At 41.8% G+C, this 14,841-nt stretch overlaps 1 protein-coding gene across 35 annotated transcripts in view; it reads left to right on the forward strand.

The window, feature by feature from the left end:
* Window positions 1-14,528, forward strand: part of GTDC1 (glycosyltransferase like domain containing 1) — a 182,132-nt gene extending 167,604 nt beyond the window's left edge. For 26 of the 35 annotated variants that reach the window (XM_068687046.1, XM_068687055.1, XM_068687068.1 and 23 more), the window contains 3 exons: window positions 1,870-1,940; window positions 2,645-2,736; window positions 9,244-10,062. In XM_068687046.1, the coding sequence (XP_068543147.1) occupies window positions 1,870-1,940; window positions 2,645-2,736; window positions 9,244-9,348 (268 nt within the window). In that variant the 3' untranslated portion in view covers window positions 9,349-10,062. The other 9 variants (XM_068687056.1, XM_068687047.1, XM_068687049.1 and 6 more) reach the window with 4 other exon arrangements.
* The last annotated feature ends 313 nt before the right edge of the window (window positions 14,529-14,841 follow it).

The raw sequence follows: 14,841 nt of genomic DNA on the forward strand, positions 1-14,841 counted from the left end.
CCGAGGGTGCATGTAAACTTTGGGGAGGAAAGGTGGAAAATTAGTATGCAAATAGGATCATTTGCAAACGAAAGACTTCCAAATTTCACCTTTTATCCAGTAAACTACAGAAGCATTAAATTCTGCTTTTACTAATTCATGATCCTGATAGAGGATTTTCGTAAGGGGGAAATTGCATACTCAGATGATGACTCAGATTGCATCTTGGCCTGCAGTTTTGTTTTAGGGAGCTGTTCTTTTTTTTCATGCAGACGATACGATTAAAAAGCAAATATTTTAACATAACTTAGTGATCTGAGCTATTACTGAAATGTCCACAGTTTCACTCTTTTTTTTTTTTTTCCTAGATTAAAGAAAACTTTAAAAATCTATTTGCTTTGACATATGACACAATATTTAAGAACTGAAATCATCAATTAAATCACACATCAGAAACATTTCCCTTTGGTAAAAAATATAGTGCTAGACGATGTACACTTTGAAATCGTTGTTAATGTTTAAAATGCAATCTGAAGTGCATATGTTATTTAAAAAAAAAAAAAAAAGAAAACATAAATTACAAAATTTAAGTTTATGGAAAAACTAGCAATCATTGCCTAGCAAAAGCATTTGCAGAGAAATGTGTATCTTTGGGTTTTGTGGATATGCATAGCTTTGTAGCATGAAAGCTGACTGTGTTATTCTTTATTTTATTTTTTGCCCATTGAAAAACAAGTAGAGCTAAAGAAAGCAGGGCTCAGTATGGACTGGATTGGATGCCTGTAATAAAGTAACAAAGCCAATGTGTGCATGAACGTAGGGAGAGCCTTTTGGATTGTCACTGAAAATAAAAAAGGTGAACACTGACAAGATTTCGGATTTTTTCTGGGGACCGAGGGAAACTGAAGTTAAAAATAAAGTCCTCGTATGGTCAACATGTTGGAGGAAATTCAAAGACTCTCATAAAATAAACATATTTTAAGAAGTGTTTTGAATTTCAGTGTGTAATTTCTGGCCAACAGAAATTACAGTTGTATCTTTAGAGGGACATTATGTCAGATCAATGGTCATTATGCAAAAAAAATAAACTGAAAACTTGATGCCTTAACCCATTCAGTTATTAAAATGCAAACAGGAATCGGATAGCTTTTCTTTAGAATTGCTACTAGAAAACTTCGTGCCATTGTGTCGCAATTATAAAATATCTGGATTTGATGTTACAAAAGATATGTAAATTTTTCCTTAAAAAAACAAATCCACAAAACATAACAGGCTTTGGCAGGGGAATCTCATCAGTATTTTTTTTTTTTAAAAAAAGAAAAGTTTATGACCTGAAAAATAAAGGAAATCATTTGATGCATGTGCATAAGCTAAAAGATCCCAGCCCAAAGCATACTGCGAGTTGTTCTTAGGCTACGTTTAATTCTAACCTTTGGACTTGGAAAGTTGAACGAGTGTCTGCTCTGCCAGGTAAGGGCGATTTGTGTGCATCTGTGTATACGTACACATATATACAAATGCGCGTATGCATGCCCTTGTTTTTCTGCAGTATTATTAAGAAAAGCCGTCCATACTTCACCATGTTGTTACATGTGTCTGTCTGCTGATTATAAAATGTGTTAAACAGTATTTAAAAAACAAAAAAATGCAGAGCTGCGCTTTGATTTATTCAGCGAACAAAACATATGCTCGCTGTTCTGTTCTATGTAATTCATATGATCAATAAAATTTTCTTTAAAAAGAGCAACTTTGGCATTTAGAAGGATTGAGCTGCTGAGCAGAAAAATGCTTTACTTGTGCTATATGTAGTCAACCTCTACGCTCTTGCACCAAAGTAAGTTTTTGGCTCCCCAGTGTCCTGTTCATGCTTTTATTATTTTTAATCTTCAGGGTTGAAGCTGTATATTGCGGTTGTTATCCACTGTGTCCCAAGGCCTTGGTGTACCCGGAGATATTTCCAGGTAGCTGCTTTGCTGCTCACTCTTTTTCCTGAAAAGTAATACATGATTCACGCTAAAATACAAAGTTTGAGAATAAACTTGAGCAAAAGCAATTGTTTATTTGGCAAGCCAACATGTTAGTGTTAAGGAAAATTTTATGTGTTTTAATACATTAGACGAAGTTTATATTTGCCATCTGTTCTTTTAAGATAACACAAAAGCAAGTTTTGAAATAGCATTCTTCATTGTTAGCATACACAACCCATAATGATAGATTTTTGTTAAAAGGTCAGTGATGCTGCAATGGTTTGCAGATTTTTTTGAGATACAGAAAAAAAAAAGAAAAAAAAAGAGGCCTGAAAATCACACCAAATTATTTAAACAATTTAATACTTAATAGTATGCAACCGTGGTACAGGATACACACTAATGTAGCACCAGTTCTTTGAAAAATCTCATCACTAAATGTATCACATATGCATTGTGTTACATTAGAATAATGTATTTTAATCACCCAAAGGAGATGTCTAAACAGCACAACTACACAGTCTTATTTAGCATTAAACATCCTTGTGAGCTGAGGTAACCTTATAAAATCATGCTTAAATAATGTAAAACACGAGGCGGCACAGAGCAATATGCATTTTTAATTAGTAAAGTGACTAATATCGAGTGTGTGCTTTGAGGTTTTTGTTTCATTAAAAATGTATCTGTTTTTCCTGCAGCTGAATATCTGTATTCTACACCTGAACAGCTTTTTAAAAGGCTTCAGAATTTCTGCAAGAGACCAGATATTGTAAGGAAACATCTCTATAAGGTAGTTGTTCAGAACAGTTTTATGTGATATAATGCCATATTGAAGTACAAAGGAAAAAAAAAAATTAAAAAAAAAAAACAACATTTAATTAACATACTAATGTTTAAAGGAAACATGCTAGGGAGGGATATTAGTCGTTACACTAACAAGGATTAATTAAACTAGATGCCAGTTGTATTAACCTAGGTCTTATGAAATACGTGCACTTAATGCATGCTACATGCTTTTTTTTTTTAATTTATTGTTTTCTAAAATGACTGTCCTTTACATTTGGACCCAAGAGGCTTATAAAAATGAACCTGGATTAATGTAACTCATTAGTTTAAAAGGAAAATAAAAGAAAGATCCTACAATTATACTAATGAGGATAAACCTACCTTCCTATACTAATTTAATCTGCAGTCCTCAAAACATGCAGGTGACTGGGACCAGGTAAGACTTCTCTGCCTTTTGGAATTATTTGAATTATTTTGATAGTTATGATTATTTTAATTCTTTGCTTTTTGAGTTATGTTAAGCATTAAAAAAAAGTTGATTAGAAGCATTATTTACTGGTATTTATCATGTCCTATTCTTTGCAGCTATTTATGTAGAGAAAATGCAGTTTAAGTGATAGACCTTCCATTCAAATTTTGATCAAGTGTTCAATGCTAGACTGACTTCTGTGTTTTCAAGATGTGTATTTATATTGCTAGGAATCACTTTTTTTTTTTTAATTATGTAGATAGAACACTAAATTTTATATTATTTCTGTGAAAAATCATTATTAAACGATACTGCTCTTATAAAATAACTGCTATTGTCTGCATGCTGATATGCAAACTTACAGCATTTTCTGTTCAGTTATAACTTTTACAGCCCTGGAAGCATCGTGACCAGGGTAGATACATGTTACCCCTGCACGACAGAGGCATTTCAGGCAGCATTTGTAAAAACCTGGATTCACCTGAAAGTCCTTCGAGGGAGCGCGTAGGCAGATATGCTGCTTGCGTTACCTGTGCAATATAAAAGCGGTCTCTCCTCGAGCATTCCTTGGCTGAAGCCACCCAGGCACACTGTTAACGAGCGAGTCGAGTAATCTCCTTCCTAATTTGGAGGCTCATGCTGCCAGCAGACCTAACCTCATCTCTCCACATTCCTCCCTCTGGGGACCAGAAAGTCTTGGTCTTGCTGCGTCTCATGTGCCTCCCTACCCTTTTGCGCACACATGTAGCAGGAGGGAGAGTTTAGCCCGCATTTGACTTTTTTTGTGACCTAAAAATAGACATTTACATAATGACACATCAAAGATGATGTTGTTTCTGCAGGAAACAGTTAAACTTCAAGAAAAAAGGAGAGAACCAAAAATGCAATTTAACACCCAATTTCAAGCTCATTATCTTTCATTGTCTATTAACTTGGCAATGGTTCAGAAGGTAGCTCATAATAGTTTAAAATGCTGACTGAACACTTCCAGCGCTCAGCATTACTTCTTGAGTCAATAGTAGTGTATAGTTAGACATGGTGGCTTCAAAGGGGAAGCAGTCCTTAAACGTTTACCTTGACATTTCCCAATGCTTCAAGTTCAGCTAACAGTTCTGCTCACGTGGATCTCCTCTGTGCTTGTGGATCCCCAGCTCCTAAATAAAAGCCAGGGCTGGCACACCAAAAGTGGAAAGAATGGCAGGTCAAATACTGATGTGAAGCAGTATGGGTTTAAAATGCGGCACAGAGGGCAGTGTCCACACAAGCCCCATAACCAAAATACTGATTTACTTTAAGGATTCTCTTATGGAAAAAATACTTAAAAAAAAAAAAAAAAAAAAAAAAAAAAGGCAAAAAAAAAACAACTTGGAATTATTTGTAGCCAGGGTGCAACTACAGAAATGGGGGGGCTTACTCCATCCTTTGCAAATGGTCTTGTATGCTATGAACAGTGCAGCTCCACCAGATGTCCTGGGTGCTCAGTGTCTGCAACAGGTAGGAACTGAGCTGCGTGGGGATTGTTTTAAAATGAGTAAAGCAGGGCCTAATCCAGAACCTGTGAATACCATTGAAAAGATCCCTGTTGTCTTTAATAGGCTTTGGCTCAGCTCTGAGAATACTGTTAGAGTTGTCTTTTGTACCTACACCCACGTACACTAAGTCTTTATTTTGCAATGAAACTGTCCGTAAACCTTCTAGGAAGATGCTAACTTAGACATGTGTAACCAGGGTTGGAATGATGCTTCTTTTTTGGAAGCTGAAAAGAGTGAAATCATGAAGGGCACGCAGTGCTTCCACTGTGGTCCCACTTATTTCAGAATAGTATAATAGTATATGCTATAGTGGCATAGAAGAGGGCCCCCACCACAGTAATATATACCAACTAGCTACTTCTCGTTCAGAAACCTTCCTGGCATGCTCCCTACCACAGTTCTTAACGTAGCTGTACGGTCTTGGAAAAAACATAAAGCTGCTTTAAAAGCAAATAATGCTTTTCTTTACTGCTTGGGGATTCTGCTTTATAGATCAGAAGGTACTTTGCATCAGAAGTACTTTGGGTTATCTTTTCATACATTGTGTTTTATTACTAAGGATACCCGTAGTAAGCAGACAGCAGTCTCATTAAGCAGTTATTCCTCCAGTTGTCCTCAGTGCCTGTGCTGACAAAGCTGGGGGCATGGGGAAGATGAATAGCAGTGGGGCAGCCAGGTTAGGGAGCCAGACACAGCGAATATCCCTGTGAAAATGCACAGACCCGTGTATTAAAGTGTAATAGCTTAATTCCACTGAGCAGATTCATGCTGGCAGACTTTTAAAAATGCCCCTAATGTAAGCACCTAGAGAAACCTTTCCAGATGATACATTATTTACCCTGGGTATTCTCACAGCACCCAGGGCCGGCTCATTTGCATTTCGACGCTGCCTTCTACCAGTTGTTAACAGAAGATCAAGATCTGTTGAAAACAAAACCTCATTTGTTATCAATTATTTGTTCTGTTCTAGTTTTATGGAATCAAGAGTTCCTCTTTGGCTATTTGTGGTTGCCAAAGTGCCAAAATGAAACAAATAACAACAACGGGGCATCAGTTTCCACTGGAGCGCACCACAAGACCTGTCAGGGTTTGCAAGCTCCCCGAGTCCTATCTCGTAGATTTAAAAAATAAATAAATAGGGCAAAGCATTTGTTTCTGCACTATTTTCTTTAAGTTTACCTTTCAGTTCCCTCACTTCAGTTTCTTAATTTAAAACAGCATGTATAAAGAGTATACAGTGGAAAGGGACAAGAAGAGTTGCCAAAAGCCAGGCATGGAAGGAGCTGACAACTTTAAATAATCTCTCCCAGCCCTCCCAGCTGAATGAGTGCTGGTTGACATGCTGTCAGCTTCAGTTCCTGCAGAAAAATCCTACTCTCACTCATGCTTGTTTAACAGAGAAAAGAATTTGGCCCACTTTCTGACATTCATCTTCTCATTTCCATCACACTACAGAAGCTCACCTGCCTATGAAAAGACACATGGCGTGATTTTTTTTCCTTCTTACACCACTGTAGAAGATAAGGAACTGTGCTGAATTCAAAGGGATTAAACTGCTGTAAAATCAAATTAGGATCCCTGTTAGACTTTAGACATCTGAATTGTTTCCAGTCCCAGAATTTGGCTGAATAGGGCTGTTCTAACAAAACTTTTTTCTTTTTTTTTCCCCTCTTTTTGCTCCATTTGAGATAAAGCAATATATTTGCTATTTCAGGAAAACAGGTGGGAGTTCCCTTGTGAACCAGCTTTAATATTTAGGCACAGCTAGGAAGGTGGCAGGAGGCCTTCTCAGCAACTTGAGCAGGCAGCTCAGTGAGGTTACATTGAGCTGGATGTGTAGGGGCTTGGGGGAGTCCCATGCTAGTGGCATCAGCCACTCAGCCCCATTGCAAGGAACAAAATTTCTGTATAGCTCTTGAAGAGACTTTGTTCAAGAACCGTAGACCTTGAACAGGCCAGAGAGGAGGCCTCTGCCCTTACTTCTTCACCTCCCTCCAAAAAAACTCCCTGAGAACTTCATATTTCCATAGGGATGCTAATTGCCCCTCTGGATCTACATGTCATGTGCTTCGTTTAATATCATGGTTTTGGCATCAGAGAGAAGGCTGACACAGGTAGAAATAGGGTGTTAAAGGTCTTCTCTTGGTCTTTTAGAATTAGAGATTGGTCTTAACCCAGGAGTTGGAGATTTTATAATCTTGCATGTTCTTCTTTTAGTATGAAGTATTTCCATGCTGTGCGTACTAGTTCTCCATTTGACATTCAGGCCCCTGGAGACCTCCGTTGCTGTCTTTCTTGGCTCTCTGTAGCAAGGCAGTTCATTCCGTGTTTACAGACATAGGCATTAAAAGATTTCCTTCGGTTGGCTCAGAGTGTCCCACCTTCAGTTGCACTGTCTCCTTGTTCTTGAGTCATTCGCCTGGTAGCAGAAGTTCCCACTCCATTTTTTCCATACCATTCATTATTTTGTAAACATTTGTCAAACACTTACAGTATCCTGGGCTTTTCAGTCCCCCCTTGTGAATGTTATCCCGTGTTTATATTCTTACCACCTATCATTCAAGCCATTTTGATGCTTGAGAGCTGTTTTTGTGCTGGTGTGATCATTACTTTACAGAGTATTCTAGGCCATGCCATCAATTTATGTGATGTGTTGTACTCTGTGATAATTTTCAACCTGCTCCTTATGGAGCCAAACACACTGTTTACTTTTTAACCGTGAATGTATATTGAGCAGATGTTTGCTTACAGTGTTCTCCAGATCTTTTGTCCCAAGCTGATAAAGTTAATTTAGAGCTCTCCAGGCTGTGTGAGTAGTACAAATATTCCCACCCATCGTGCTGACTTTCCTTTTGGTGGCAGAGCAAGTTTGCAGGGAAAGAAGGAGGCCCTGTGCTGAATTCCTGCTTCTACCTGGTCAGTATTAGGTGCAGGTCAGCAGCAGGCTGAAAACACAGGTGTGAAACTTGTATTTTCCTCTTGTGATGCTCAATTTCCAGTGAGAATAATTTAAAGTGGTTTCAGAGATGGTTTAAATCTGCCTCTCAGAGCCTGTATAGGAAGGTTAGAGCAGCTAGAAAATGAAGAAAATGCCTCCATGCCCTCCCGTCTCTGTTGGTGCTAGGAAGAGCTGCCTAAGGATGGGTCCTAAGTAAAATGTATGAGTCAAGGATTTTTTATGTGAAAGAATTCCTTGGTTACTTATTTAGAATAATGAATCCTAGAGTAATTTGGGGAGGGACCTCTGGAGGTCATCTGGGTCCAGCCTCTGCTCAAAGCAGGGCCAGCTTCACAGCAGGATGGATTAAATTGCTGAGGGTTGTATCTAGGTTAGATTGAAGCCGTCACATTTTTCAGTCCCATATATCTGATATAGTCAAACACCTAGCTAGATTAGGAGGTGGAAAAATCTGCTGGACCATGGACACAATTTAGACAATTTAGGTCAATCAAAGGTCTACAAACTTCACATGGGTCCAGAAGCACCTTTGGTAGAGTGAGTTCTGCTAGCCTGTGTGGATGTTCGCTGAAGAAGAAATGAGCTAGCAGGGGCTGTTAAAAGTTGCCTGCTAGGTCATTCTGGGAGCCAAACATACTATGTTGAGTATCTCCTGAGCTGTTTGCTGGAAGCAGAAGCTCCCACTCCATCTTTTCTCAGGGCTTACCTTGCTGTGACTCTCTGAAAGGCAAGAGATCAAGGAACTTTAAGCTCTCTGAAAATCCTGGTCTACAGCTCGTAGCAGTTGGCCATGCTTATGGAGCAGGAAGAAAGCATTCATTAAGAATGCAGTTCTGTGTGCATCTTTCAGCATCAACACGAGGACTTTGAACTTTTTATTATAACGCTGATAGATAGCTTCCAGTTTAGTTTTAGAAAGTAGATGAACCGTAGCCACTGCAAAATGGTAGATGGAGAAATGGGTCAAAGGAATTAAGATTGACAGAAGAGTTGCAAAATGCATGAAAACGAATTGTTTTTTAGTAAAGTATATCTGCATTACCTTGAGAAAGAAAACCTGAAGCTCTTTTCTTAGTGTTGTGGTTGCTCAATGTGTTCTGAACCTTCTTTTCCTAGTGGAAGGGTATCTTGCATAAATTCACATCCAACATTTATGTTTTTATTTAAACGCAGAAGAAAGAAAGAAGTGAGTTTTAAAAGGTTGATAAAAGAAACTGCAGTTTGTTCAAGGAAATACTATTACCCTACTGAGGAGTATTATATAGCTCTGACTCGGGCCTCACAGTGCACCCAGTTCACGTATACCAATGCAGTCTTTTGATGGTGGTTTCCAAAGGTGCTTGGAGTTTGAAAGTTGAGCTCCAAAAGTAATTACTACAAGCTGCTTTCCACCTTGATTCCTCCCTAATACTCACTTACAGGAGGAAGGAGGTGGGTCACAGAGTAAGGCTGACCCGACACAATTTGGCTCTGTAAATCACTCTGCTTTCTTGCACTCCAAGTCTCAGGTTTTGTGCTGAATAATAATCATTGATTCTTAATTTTGTTAAGGGAATTCTAAGAATGTGCATAAAATGCATGCCAAATCAGTACTGCCTGCTTGAACTCCAGCTATCCCGAAGCAGGAGGTCTGAACGGGTGAACCATCCTTCCTGAACTCTGAAGGTTAACTCTGAAGTCTAATGATGGCAGCAGAGATATTAAATATTTCTGTTCTACTCTGAGGACACAGGAAACAAAAATGTTTGTATCATAGAAGATATTGCAGTGCTGCTGACACTTACTGTGCTGTCTCTTCACACAAAGATCTTGCTTACTGTGAAAACTTTGCTACTCATGACGATTTTGTCTCTGCATATTTAGGAACTGTTGACTGAATCATGTTCTGTTCCTTGAAAACATGAATGCCCAGACTTTTGCAGAGTTATCACTCTTACCCCCCTCCAAAAGAAGGAGTGGAGTTGATTCTCTCCGAGGTTACTCCGAAGTAGAGGCCAAAAGCCGAACCAGCGATGGTGGCACAGGGGAATTAGGCGCTCTCTCCTGCCGGTTCCTGGTTCTGCCAGGTCTGAGGTGCAAGGGGCAGGTCAGGCCCGCTCGGTCCTTGCTGTGTCTGCAGAGCCCACCAGTAAAAGTGTCATTTGGTGGTGGAAGTGCTGGAGCAGGGCTGCCACCAACTTCACGGGGCTCAATTTGGATCCGGCCTGGCACTTCCAGCTGCCTCCCGCTGCCTTTCGGGGCTGTGATGGGCACGGCGGCGGGGCTGGTCCCCAGGACGAGTGGCTCCACACACGCTGCTCCTCCCGAGGCCGGAGACGTCCCTTCTGCGGCAGCCGCTGACGTTGTGCGTGTGATCTCTCCTCTGCTTCCTCGTAGGGCGAGATGGCTGGCTTTTCTTGGGCAGCGCTCCGTGGTAAATTCAGGTCTCTGCTCGCAACAGAACCGAGGGAAGATTTGTGACAGATGGGGCTAAGTCACAAACTTGCAGCCTCAGGCAGAATTGTGGAAGTTTCCAGAGTGTGCCCATATTTACCTGATCAGAGAGAAAAGAAAATCTGCAGAGGAAGCCGAGCCTGGCTGCTTGTCATAGCTGACACAGAGCCATCTGCCACAAACCTGTGGCGGCTTCAGATCTCCAATCCCTGCCACCACCCCAGCTCAAATTAAATACAGATTCTTAGAGACGTTATGATGGTTACACATGTCCTCGGCATCACATGCAGGAGACTGTTCAAAAAAAATATGTGGCCTGTTGTATAACCGCACTCATGTATCCCATATGTGGTGCCACATTGAATTTCCGGTTGAATCTGTTTTTATCCTTTGTACTGGATGACATGGTGCCTGAATTCTTTCTTTTCGCCGACACGATGGCAGCCAAGCTGCAGCTTCAAACGCTCACACTTGGCTGGGTTTCTACCTAGGTTGCCAGGTTATCATTGGAGCCTTATTGTGTCCTCAAAGGGCCACAGGGCCTGAAAGGAGGATCCGAGTGCTACCGGACTAATTGGGCAGCCATCTCTGAATTGTTTGTAGGCAAAGGGCTGCTTTAGCACTTTTCTTTTTGCAAATTAATGACTCTCTGGCACAGGGGTTTTTAAGTGAAGGTATTAATAAGGGGTCTGGCAGGTAATCCCATGATTCGCGGAGTTACATTTGCATTTAATTAATCTTAAAGAAAGCTGAAAGATAAACAGCTGTAATTCAAACTAGCATGGGAAATATGCTACATGGTGCCATCTATCCGATAAAATGAAAGCTGAGACACTTGTTTTATTTCTCTCAAGGATGGAGAACAAACAGATAACAGTCAAAATACTCCCAATAAAAAGTAGTAGTATAAATGTAACGGCCGTTCATCAAGAATCTTTGCATCCAGTTACAAATACAGTCTTTTAAAGATAAATCACTTATGATTCCAGCAGTCAAGCTGCTATATTTGTTGATGTAAAATGTTTTGAAGATGTAGATTGTACAATAAATTTTTAATAAAGTGCCCACTGCAATTTTTAATTAGCATATCTCATTCATGTATAAGTGTGTACATCTATCTGTATGTTTATCACTATGCATATCCTTGTGTCAGAGTCAATGAATGCAATTGTGTCTTTATCTGATGAAGTAGAATCTGCTTTGCAAGTGATAATAAAATGTTCTGACAATTCCAAGATTTTCAGCTCCGTTCTGGGAAGAAGCAGGAAGAGGATTCTTGGTAAGTCATTACCACGTAAAGCTTGGTGAGACCTCTCCTGACGGACAGGTATGGTTTCATCTTCCTTCCTACTAGGCAGGGTGGTTTCTTTCTCTGGGCCAGCAGGCTGTCACCCGATGGCAAACTTGGTGAGCATGTTGAGCTCATTGGTGAGATGGTGAGCATCTTTCCTGTGCCAGCCTTGCCCGAAATCTGTGGGGCTCTAGGACTGCATCCATGTCAGAGGAGAGGCTCAGGCTGATCCCACGGCATGCATGCAGCTCCTGGCTTCCCAGTCAGCACTGAGAGAGGATCTTTTCTGACACCATCAAGATGCTGAATTGTCCTTTCTCAGTGTGAGCAGGCAGTAGCTCTCTTTAAAATTGCTCTATTAATCAGTCAAAAAGCCAAGGGAGATCCAGTGGCAAATGGTAAATGTTCAGATATTTTTCTGGCACTGCAGAGTTGTAATTTTGCAGTAATCGTCTGTCTTATATGTTGGTTTCCCCCTGTTTCTGCTCGATCAAAGCCCAACTTGGCTCTAGATGTTGAATGTGGTCTTCTCAGGGAAGCGTGCATGGGTGTGGTAGTCACATTTGCTAGAGCCAAGTAGCAAAACTTCTTGCATTTCCTATCTGACAGCATCATAAATCTGCACCGAGGCTATCACACCTTGCACCAGCAAGAACAAATTAGACCAAATTTTTTACTGTTGGGGAAACTGAGGCATGGTACGATTAAAGTGACTCGGTCCAAGTTTCACAGCGAGTCACTCTCCAAACCAATCAAAGGAAAGAGGAGATGCTGCAACGTCATGCCATGGCTTGTGGCGAACAGACTGCGCACGTAGTGCCACGAGACGCGATACGCCAAAACCTGATGGTTTTGACTCGAGACTGATGGTGCCTCCAGAGCACATCCTGACCAGGCCCACGGCTGAAGGAGGTCTCACCCAGCTCCTTGGCGAGGTGATGTCCAGCTTTGTCTCACTTATTGATCGGTGACACTTGAACCATTTCTAGCTAGTCTGAGCGAGGCTTCATCTCGATGGAAAATTTTGCCTCAGAGTTACAAACCCTTGCAAATAATGCTTTATAATAGGAACACTCTCAGAACTTTAATTATAGGGTAATAAATAGCAACGCGGCATTATCCTCGGATACTTCTTTACATTCTTAGTGAATATACACAGCTGGTCGGGACCATGAAAACATCCTTGCCACGTCTCCTAGGTCCCGGAGGCTGGCCTGGTTTTTGGGGCCAGCCCGGCCCATTTTAGGGTTCTCTACCAGCGGGGTGCTGCAAGGCCTCAGGTGGGCCAAGGCCCTGTTACCCCCCCGGTGGTCTTCCCCCCCGGCCCAGGCTGGGTGCCGCAGCAGACCGAAACAACCTGAGGAGTTTTGGCTCGCAGTTTGCAAAGATCAAACAAGCCAGCCGCTCTGCGCTGCTTCATTTAAAGCCTTCACTTCAAAAGGTCACAGAGGCAAATTGGGATCTCGGTCCCGTTGTTCCTCCACACATGAGTAATCTGAGAATGCACAGACCTGATCTTAAGAGTAAAATGACAGAATTAGCCCCGACTTACTTTCATATTTATTGATGTTTCGCCTGCATTGACACCGCGACTGCAAGCCCTTTGCTGGGAGCCGCGGCGCGGGGCTGAAGCGCAGTGGGTTTCGCTGACTCCTACCAGACGGCTCCTCGCCTCCTGCATCAATAGCAGGCCAGGCACCTAATCCCCCAATCCTTTTGTCTTAGCGTTGGAGATCACAGGAAACACAGGTTTATTCCACATGAGAATTGTCTTTTGCCGTCTAATGGAAAAGAAAATCCTAAAATAACCAGGGAATCTTTTTTTTTTTTTTTTTTTTTTTTTGCAAAGCGTTTCCAGCGCTCCCGGCCCCGCTTGCTCGTGCTGCAAGCACCGCGAGGAGCCGCGCGGCAGCCCAGCTTCACCCGCGCTCGCAGCGCCGAGACCTCTGACTTAGCTCAAAGCTGTTCCGAATTAGGAGGCTAGATTTTTCTAATTGCATTTTTAAAGACCGAGCCAGCAGTTCATTAGAAGCCATGGAGCAAATTCTGCTTCTCTATTACACCAATATAAATCTTGAATGAATTTATCTCAGGATAACTGGGAGGGTAGAACGTACCTCCCATATTGTTCCTCAGATTATTAAAAGTTACAGGGCCTTGAAAATTAAATTCACCTTTCCCCGTTCGAGCTGTTTACTCTTTGTTTCTTATTCCAGTAAGGACAGTTGAAATGAATTAGTCAGTCTCATTTCTGCTCATAGTCACTTTTAAGTTTGGTTCTCATGTACTAGCCCAAGACTAGTTTGTGTGGAAAAGGCTGGAGGGCATTTTCTTTCAAACAAATTGTTTTCATGGGAATAATTTCCTAGAGAATTATATTAAAACATTTCCATCAATCCCTGATTTTGCAAAAATATTTTCCTCTTCTATATCCTTGATTTGGGGCCTCGGCAATTCTTTATTTACAGATATAAATGAGCACCTTAATGAAAGTCCTTGCGAATTTTACCCTCTAATAGGCTAACCTTATTTAACTGAAATACTTTTTAAGTGATTCAGCCTGCTAAGCGAGGCTTCATCTTGGAGGAAAATTTTGCCTCTGAGTTATGAACCCTTGCAAATAAGGTTTTATAATAGAAACACTGTCAGAACTTTAATTATAGGGTAATAAATAGCAATGCTGCATTATCTTCTGATATTCTTTACATTCTTAGCGAATATACACAGCTGTTGCTGGGGACTGATAATCGAGGGCTGTGGAGCTGCGCTGCGGCTCTGCCCGCACCCTGCGTGGAGGCAGCGGCAGGGAGGAGGATGAGGAAGACGAGGAAGAAGATGAAGAAGGGGGAGGAGGAGAGGGAAGGAGGGAGGGAAGGAGCCGCTGGAGCAGAGCCCCCCGGGTTGCTCCAGCAGCCCTGGGGCTGCAGTGCCGGTGGTGGAGGCAGAGAGGGGAGGCGAAGGGAGGCAGAGGCGCAAACGCCAGCCGCTGGTAAGGAGGGTTGCTAACAAGGAGAAGGACTTCCAGCAGCGGGGTGTGGAGCGGCTGGCCGGGTGTCCGAGCTCCAAACACAGCCCCCAATCAATCAGTAAAAAATTAAAATTAAATAAAAAACCCCAACCGAAGCGCAGCGACGGAGTGCGGTGGTGAGGGCTGGAGGATGCACGCAAAGGGCTTAACCCTTCGGGCTTTGAAGGCGAAACGGGGAGCGCCCTGGCAAGGCCTGTCTGTAAACAATGATAATTAGCCTTTTCAGAAATCATAACGCTGATTAAAATCTCCGATTCATTATTTATTCATCACAGAGCCTCCTTGCAGACGTGGGAATAGGGATTAAAACCTGGCGGTGCTCAGCCCGCGAGGTGCCGAGGAAGGGGTTAAAGCGAAGGCGAGGAGCCCAGGCCCTGGGAATGCTGCTCCTCGCAAC

This window comes from Anas acuta, chromosome 6 (assembly GCF_963932015.1).
Source record: "Anas acuta chromosome 6, bAnaAcu1.1, whole genome shotgun sequence".
In the NCBI taxonomy this organism is placed as follows: Eukaryota; Metazoa; Chordata; class Aves; order Anseriformes; family Anatidae; genus Anas; species Anas acuta.